Genomic DNA, 9,088 nt, shown 5'->3' on the forward strand with positions numbered 1-9,088 from the left:
GGGGGAAGCCGAAGGCAGGTTCCAGGACTCCTGCCCCCATCCTCTCTGCGGCCTGGGAGGGTCGAGACGCGCGGGGCTGGGCGGGAGCAGCCGCAGCAGTAGCGTCTCGTGTCCTTCTCCTCCCAGGCGCTAGGGGGCGCTGGGACCCGCCTGGCCCGGAAGCGCGCGGCCCGACCCCGTTGTTCTCCATGGCGACGGGCGGGAGGGAGGTGCCGGTCAGTGCGGGATCCCGAGGGGAGGCTGTCCTCAGGCGGGGGCTGGGGCTGGGGCTGGGGCTTGCGCCTCCGCCTCCATCCACGGGCCCCGTCCCCTCGGTCACTGCCTGGCACAGCTGGGATTGGGGGTCTTCCCGCCGCCGCCCCTCCTCCGGGGCCCGCACGCAGTGCCCCGTCCTGCGGGGCAGGGGCCACCTTGGCTGCTGGTGCCATGAGGAGAGAAGGCGGCAGCTCCTGGAAGCAGACAGACCCTCTCGGGCTTTCCTTGCTCGGCTCTTGATGCCGGTGTCTCTCGGTAGCAATTCCAGGCTCCTGCACCACAGGCTTTACACACACCTCGTTGTCTCAGAGCTGAGCTCCTTAGTCTGGGTGGTGGCACTGGCGAGGGGTAGCCTGGTGGCACCAACACCCACAGACGGCTGCGGGGGTTGGCGGTTTCCTGCACTCACGCAGCAGTTTGCTGATCCGAGCACAGTGGGGGGGCACTGATGAGCACGCAACACGTGCCTCACAGAGTCGCAACTAATGTCTCAAACCAATGCTTGTCTGTTGTCCAAAGGCAGCGCACCAGAGTCCAGTGGCAAAAAGGGAGGGGCGCTGGTTTACAGAAGAGCCTGGCTATCGGGCAGGATGGAGAAGTCCAGGGGCAGGTGAGGACTGTCACATGGAGGCTGTGCTGCTCTTTTGCTTTTATTTCCAGTCAGGTCCCTGGGACTACAAAAACGTTAGGAAGTTTATTGGGTGGTCTGGTGTGAAGGGGCAGTTTTATACGAATCTGTTCAGAGGTTTTCCCACTTTATCTAGGAGAAGGTACTTGAAGTTTGTTTGTTTTTTTCTGGCTATACTATAGCATGAAGTCATAAACATTATTGGTATAAAAAAAAGGAAGGATGACCTCAGTGCTAAGGCCCTGTACTGGGGTTCAGGTGACTGACTTGGATTCAATTCTTGACTGGGCCATCTGCTTCCTGTGTGATCCTAGGCAAGTCATGTGTCCTATAAAATTAGGAGCATGATACTTTCTGCTGCCCATACTCTTTTTGCCTGTTCAAGCTGTGAGCTCTTTGGGGCCTGGACTGTCCTTCACCATGTATATGTACAGCATCTGTCACAAAGGGGCCTTGATCTTCAGTTACTACTCTATTCCAAGCCATATGGTGAATATTTCATATATACAGTATTTACACACTTTCATCACTAATACAAACCATTTACATTTCTGTAGTTCTCTTCATGAAATCTCTAATTATTGCTAGCAATAATCCTTTTGCATGGCTTTTTTTCCATATTGAGATTGTGTTAAATTTGGATTCAAGTTAACTTCCTTTTTTGTCCCAAAACTGTATAGGGAACTGTACACCTGACACACAAAAGTTGAAATGCATTTGCATAATTTTAAAAGCAACTGAAACAGCTTTTTTCAAAAGCACCTGGAGAGTTATCATGGTGACTGCTGCAGCTGCGCATATTGGCATGCACTGAACTCTCCTGCTTGCCAGATGGGGCCCTGTTATTTTACAAAATATTAGAAGAGTCTTCTGCATGAAAAGAAACTCTCACAAAACACCAGGCTTGTTTTGTTTGTTAGCTTTGATCTCGCTTCTTGCAACTTGGGAGATCCAACCAGTGACACTTGCAGTTCTGCCCCTCTGAAATTTTGACTGTAATGACCTGTGATTATTAGAACTTCAGGTAAACTGTCCTTTGTTACTGTAAGTTAATGGGAGTTTTGCCATTAACTTCAATGAAACTAGGATTTCTTTTCTGAGGTGTTTAGTGGGTTGAGATTTTCAGATTCTATTGCACCCCTTGCTGGGGAGCTCAGGGTTGTGTTTATGTTTCCAACATATAACACTGGAGGGTAGTGGCAGTGTTTGCTTCTGGGTGGCAACCTTGGGTGCAACTGGTTCTGCAAGTTTTAAATGAGGTTAAATTACGTTTTTTTCAGACAGTTACCAAGGCAAAATAAAGGTAGAACTCATTGCACCATTTTTTAAGTCACTTCAGAGTAGAACTGTACTTCAATAAAAGCTGCATAATGGAATATAAAGTCTTTGCCTAGTTCTGTTTGGGTTTTTTTGATTAGAAACAGGAAGGGATTTTTTTTTTTAAAGAGAAAAATCGGTGTCCTTAATTATATGTGCACAAGCAGCTGATAATATCTTGGCTGAAGATGGAGTATTTCTTGCTCTTCTTCTGTCGAGCACTGAAAATACTTGTGGTTCAGTTCTCCAGTCCAGTGTTTCTCAACCCATGGGTTGCAACCCAAAAGTGGGTCGCAAGAATAGATGAAAGGGTTGTGAACAAACTTTAAAAATGGATTCTCCCTTAAAGGAAGAAAACACGAGAAACTGGCTTTTCTCTTGCAGGCTGACAGAGTTCCAGCCTGCGAGGGGCTGCTTGGACCCCCACTGCCCCACGCACTGGGGGACCAGCGAGTCGGGGGTGAGGGGCGCTGGGTCGGGACTGGCTGTCAATGTTTACAAATGGGTCTCAGTACAAAAAAGGTTGAGAACCACAGCTCTAGTCTTTCAGGGAATCTTTCAACAAAAATGTGCAAGAAAATTCTTGATATACTATATTAGAATCATAAGCAGAAAACAGATATTAAATTGCATATTCATGTCTTTTTAAATAAAAAAGATATAGAATAAGTACAAGACCATTGTTTTTCCTTTCCATGTTGCCTTAAAAGGGAGTGGAAATGTAAGTGGAGATGATTGCTTTTGGTCTCCGGTGTTCCAGTCTTTGTGTGTGTTGGTATTTCTTGGGGAATGACCCAGAAAATTCAAGTGAGAGTTAATTTACAGAGCATTAATAGAATCAAATGGAACTTTTTAATATGCTATTTGTAGACATTAACTTGATATGTAATTTTATTTTAATACTTTATTATGGGACAAGGTCATAGAGACACTAGCATCTGTTAATAGTCAGTGTGAATGAGCCAGTACTATTCCTCTTCCTCTTTCCTTTTAAGCTTAAGATGGCGAACTCCTCAGAGCCATCCGGTTGGACGGGCCATTGCTCCCCAGCATGCAGGGAAATGGTGTCGGATTGGGAGTGGCCAGATTCCCTATCGGGTTACATATACCTGGAATCGAGGGGGCAGGTTAAAAGAACTTCGTATCAGGTGAAAGTTGTGCTTTCTGTACTTGTGGGGTTTTGTTTTTTAATCGTGGCAGTTTTTTTAAACAGGGAATCTGGGATCAGAAGACTGTGATTCTCATAATAAATATTCCATTGATTTGTTTAGCAATCTTGGGAGAGTTGCTTAACCTCTCTGTGTCAGTTTCTGGTTAAAAGGGACCAGCACTACGTGGTTCATAAATGTGCTTTGGGATTCTCAGGGGTTAGGTACTAGTTAAATAAATAAATAAATAACAAACATTACTAGGCGTGTCCTTAACATGGCCCTTTCTGGATAGCTCTGCAAGGAGTTTGACATCACTTGTTTTTTCGTCCTGTGGGAAACTAGATCATAAGTAGTGAAAGTACACACAACTAAGAATATAATTAAAAGAATCTAATTGTGCATTTTGGGTACATCTATGTGGCACAGTGCTGCATGGGTTTTAGAAAACTTGAGCTTGCTTGGGATGTGCTGGCTTTCACATCTGGATGCAGTACAGCTACATTAGCATGATGCTGCTCCTAAGATGATAAGTCCTGTTTCTGAGCTGAGTTTATTAGTCTAGTGCTACACTAATATAGGTCTGCTTGGGAGCTAGCACATGGAGAACTAGCTGTGTTACACTGCCTTGCACCACATACAAATAGTTTTCATTTCTGTTATCTCAGCCAACTTCTACAAACAATTTGCCTGCCTGCCCCTGAGCTATTAAAGCAGGCATCTGAGACTATCAGGTTCATTATTTTTTTTCTATTCTGCTGTTTAAAAAGCTGTTTTCCTGAAGGAAACTGTTAAGTTGTAATATGCTTCTTTCTTCATTCTTTTATTTTTTCACTCCATACATTTCCTGTAAGCATCATGGCTAAGAAGGAATTGAAAATTTCTTACAAGACAAGATTGAATGAGCATGCTGAGATGTGCAAAGTGTTAATCCTCACTGTATCACTGGGAGGAATCCAAATTAAGGAACTGTTGTTGCTGTCTAATATCATTGCGTGTAAATCAGTCCCATGTGGATTGAGGTCTGGAGAATTGAGGCCTTTTTAGTCATGTGTATTTGAGTTTGATAGGCTTCTGAATCCCCATCTGTAAGGGAGTTAGTTAGAAATTTAATAGAGGCATGGGTTTAAAATCAGAAAAGCAAATAAACTTTGTTTACATTTCAGACACCTGGCCAGGAAGTTCCTCTACTTGTGGGTGAAAAAGACATTTGGACAAGTTCTTCCTTCCAAAGCCAGGTAGTACAGTTCTGAGTAGAAAGCATTATACCTTGATATTGGGGAGCATTTGTAGGGCTTTGCAGGAACATGCCTAAATGACTTTTAACACTATTTGAAATCTGTCTTTTTTGAATATCATTCTCATCCATATTCCTAGCTAATCATAGCCAAATTTGGCTTCTCTGTAAATTTAGAGAAGCCTTAATGGTAGTTAGGTTGTATTCACAGCAACAAGCCTGAGAAGAATTGTTTTTTTCATTTTCACTCTAAAATTGTAGTAATATAGATGGTAGAAGTGGGAAAAGACCTATTGCCACAGAGTTCAAACGGCCCTGCAACATGTACGATTGTCCTTAAATAAGTATTCAATAGCAGTTGCATACATCTCTTTGGAATAGCTGCAGCAATAGAGTTTCTTCAGTTTAGTTTTAAATTGGATGCTCCAGATCAACACCTCTCTTGCCCTATTACATTGTCGTTTGTGTGTCCACTGTGGCTTTGCTTCTCTCTAAGGTCCTAATCCAATTCCCACTGAAGTCAGTGGAAAGGCTTGTATGAATTTCACTGTGAACTAGATCAAGCCCTAAGTCACCCCAGATGATTCCGCTGAGGAGCACAAGTTGTTACCTGGGCTGTATTAGGTGGCAAGCAAGAATAGTTTTGTGAACCAGAGTAACTCTCTACACGTTGTACAAACTGGATCTGCATTATTTGTTTTAGCAATATGTAGATACTGTCCAAGAAATTTTGCAGAATGAGTAGCAATGCTATTTGAAATTTCCTGGAGCTCAGCTAGCTAAATTTTTAAAGCAACAAATAATATATTTCAAAATTAAAGAGAGATTCCAGAATTCCATGTTATTTTGGTTTCTTAACTTTCCTGTTAATTCTTATGTAGTGTTGAAGTGATGTAGCTGTGATGGCACAAAAAGTATGCAAGGATTTTTGTGGGTGATGTCTTTTATTGAACCAACTGCGTGATTGGGATAGGTCTCACACCACATTTAACTCTGAGGAAGGGTACTGTGGTACCTGTGGAAAACTTGTTTAAACTGTATCTCAACATGCAGTTGGTTCAATAATATATATCACACCAAAAATTCTCACCTGTTGACTCTTAACAATTCAACAGTTTCAGAGAATAATTTGTGACTCTCTCGTTTGTTTGTTTGTTTTTTCTCTGCTTTGAGTGCTTGGAATGGCTTAGCAACTTGATTTGATAGGTAGTTATGAGTTGTACAATATATGCACAGATGCTTGTGGAAGGGTTTGCAGTGTGGGAGGGCTGGTATTTTGAGTCTGAACTTGCGGTCCTCATACCTCTGAGCATCCTCATTAATTTGGGAATGTTGATGTGAATTAAGGCTGCAAGATTGGGCCTGTAGTTTGCTTATTGCCTTGTTTGCTTGCTTTTCTTTGATGAATACAAACAAGTAAGAAATGCCTACAAATGCAATATTTCATACTTCCATCTAATGACATTTAAAGGGCAGGGTTTGTTGAGTTGTTTTTTGGTTTTTTTGCAACGTGAGCTGTGACATCTTGGCCAAATGGTTGTTTTCACAGATTAGTATTACAGAGGAAAGATGACTGGTTTAAATGAAATCAGAATTATGATGCCAGGGCATGAGACAGTAGGTGTATTACCTGATGCAGAGAATATTGTGCTGGAGTTCCTAATCCAAGTCTCAGTTCTCTAGTTCAGTTTAAAACCTTCTCCCATCTGGGTTTGTATTAGTTCAGTTTAATTTTGAATGTTTATGTCACATACCTCCAGGTTTTGTCAGATGCACAGGTTGTATCTAAAAGACTGGACCACTGCTGCTTGTGCTAAAATAGGAGGTTAACAAATACAGAGGCAGTATATAATTCATAAACCTCTTATATATTTCACAACTAGAGAGGAATACCCATCTACGTTGTTAGTGAGGTTTATATGCAATTCAAAACGTTTGAAAATCTCAATCAATTTTCAATGCTTGTCTTTAAAATCAAGATGATATAAATTCAGCATGACTTCTAAGAGTAAATAGAGAGAGATTTTAAGATAATATATTATTTTTTAAAGATAAAGCAATTTAAAATATTCATGCAAATCAATGTGGAATGAGGTGAATTAGATGTGGAAATGTCACCATTTATCTGTGGGTTTAGTGGCTAGAGCAGAGATTGAAAGGTCAGGATATGCAATTTGTGTTCCCAGGCCTACCATCAAACAACTCCATGATCTTGGGCTAGTTATTTAAACTGTCTTTCTTTTTGCTCAACTTTACAAGAGCTGCTATATTTACACAGGTTATGTAAGGTTTAACTAGGTGTTTCCTTTGGGACTTCTAGATTCTTGGGTGACATTTGGGACAGAGTAGTTATGTTTTATCATGCAGTCAGAGACTATTAGGTTAAGCAAACAAGACTGGAAAAAGAAATGCAGTTTCTTTAAAATGCATCTGCTATTATCTCAGAAATCATTACAAATCTTCCCCATCCTCAACATCTTTCAAATCTCTAGATGCCATTATGACCAGACGATTCTGCAAAAAACTTTCAGAGAGTGGAAGGAGGAATGGTGGATTGTTTGCAGAGAGTGGAAGCTCAGCATCAGAGCTGACTGCCATTACAGGTCTGTGAAATGATCCCTGTGTTCATAGCTAGGTTCAGAGGGGTATATGTATTAGTACGTATCTACCTGGGCAGCATTGCATGGTTGGGAAAGACCAATTATAATGCCTCTGTCATTTGTCTTTTTGCAGTTTTTACTTCTTGTCTTTTTCTAGTCTCCGACCCATTTATCCAACAGCAGCAAACTTTTCTTTTCCTTTTTTTATTTTTTGCCTTAAGTTGCGGTTATGTTGTACAGCTCAGGTGTCCTGAGGGTTCAACTTGGCTAGCACGAATTGAATTTCCTGATTTCCAGAAACTTGTAATTGTTCAGAAAGGTCTGAGTTATGTTCAGACTAAGAACTCCACCTGTCTTTCAAGTGATCCCATGCTGCTGGTTTATGCTGTCGGGGTCAAAGCAGACTAACCACCATGCTTCTTGCCTGCTTCTTATACACTGAGGTATGGGAACTTGATCTCTCTCTGATTGGTTCACCACCCAGATTATATGCCAGGTTGGAACGGATCCATGAAAAAGGCCTTCTAGATCAGTGGGAACCAAACTTTTTATCAGGCATGACAAAGTGAAACCCTTGAGTGCCACTTCAGTCCCCTTCACTACTTGATCTGCTGCTCTGCTGTCTGCTTCTTGGCCAATCTGCCATGTGTGAGAGAGACAGGCTGCCTGTTCCACATGCAGTACTCATGTTGCAGGTTGGCCACTCCATTCTGTATTATTCTCTTGTTCATATTACTGTGTGATGGGTCTTGGGAATAAAATTAAGTTGCTTTTTCATGGGACTTTTATGGATCCCAAGCCGACCTGTCATCTGTTTGTACTTTACCTCACCTTACTGTAATCGCACAGTCCTTTGTACACTTCTCCCTTCCTCACAAGGTTTTCCTGACAACTGTTCAAAGAAACCAACGGATTTCATCATTCCTCACCTTGTCTCAGAGACGAGGACTGAGTTCAGCCCCATTTTTAACGGACTTTCTTCATAGAGGCCTTTTTCAGGCAGAGAGAGCCTTTGGAATCCCATCCTTGTTGCCTTCTCAGTGCAAGCTATTGTTCTCATTAAGGTGAGACTAAAACACAGATGACAGTCTAGTCCCCACAGACTTACTAAAAGAGTCTCTCTGTAAGGGTGCTTCCTTTCCAAAAGCGTTTAGATTGAGCAGAAATCCTGAATGGATCCAAGACCTCCCGTTCATATTTTGAGGGGTCAAAATGTCTGTATCCTGTTCTGTAAAATGCTTCCCTTCCAGGATATGAATCCACAGTCATGAATACAAGTCCGCAGTGTGAATGCCCAGTATCCTGCGTGATAGGAGTCTCCCTTGGTCGTGACATGTTTTACCAGACCAAGTGAGGGTGGCTGTGCTATATAGAAATTGTGTGTTTGGGTGAAGGCTTACGGCAGTGTTTTTCTTTTTTTCTTGTTCAGATATTTCTTATACAATCTAGTGTTTAAGGCCTGGAAGGTTTATGTATGTCAGCAGCGGGAGAAGAAGAGCAAGTATCATGTTGCAGAGTCTCATGGTAAGTGTGGAAAAGCGGGGGGGAGTAGCACTGTTCACTGGCACAGAACAAAAATTTTGTGCATACTGGCCAGAACAGTCATTTTTACATCACTTTCATGGAGTATCTTTTTGTAACCCACCCTTTTGATGTTAAAGCTTTATAATTTGTCACATTGAAGATCAGAGGGCTGTATGCAAGGCTTTGAAATACTAATACCGCAGAGCCAATTTAAGGTGGACCATTTTGTTTTCAAAGAATAAATGTCTCATTAATTAGTCAGAGTGCAAAAGAAATGACCCCTTTTAAGCCTATATTCATAAGATCCTGGACATCTGTTTGTAGGAAGACTTGCTGGAGAAGGTTTCTGTTTATTTTTATAAAAAAAAAAAAAAAAAAA

The 9,088-nt window shown here is 41.9% G+C and overlaps 1 protein-coding gene across 5 annotated transcripts in view; it reads left to right on the forward strand.

Annotated features, from left to right (window-relative positions):
- Window positions 1–145: 145 nt before the first annotated feature.
- Window positions 146–9,088, forward strand: part of SFI1 (SFI1 centrin binding protein) — a 46,139-nt gene continuing 37,196 nt past the window's right edge. For 2 of the 5 annotated variants that reach the window (XM_019506827.1, XM_019506831.1), the window contains exons 1-5: window positions 581–865; window positions 3,196–3,348; window positions 4,515–4,586; window positions 7,078–7,188; window positions 8,615–8,709. In XM_019506827.1, the coding sequence (XP_019362372.1) occupies window positions 741–865; window positions 3,196–3,348; window positions 4,515–4,586; window positions 7,078–7,188; window positions 8,615–8,709 (556 nt within the window). In that variant the 5' untranslated portion in view covers window positions 581–740. Of the gene's footprint in view, window positions 216–297; window positions 511–580; window positions 866–3,195; window positions 3,349–4,514; window positions 4,587–7,077; window positions 7,189–8,614; window positions 8,710–9,088 lie in introns of those variants that run through there. The other 3 variants (XM_019506832.1, XM_019506828.1, XM_019506830.1) reach the window with 3 other exon arrangements.

Source organism: Gavialis gangeticus, unplaced genomic scaffold, assembly GCF_001723915.1.
Source record: "Gavialis gangeticus isolate Ggan-Ray unplaced genomic scaffold, GavGan_comp1, whole genome shotgun sequence".
NCBI classification, from domain to species: Eukaryota; Metazoa; Chordata; order Crocodylia; family Gavialidae; genus Gavialis; species Gavialis gangeticus.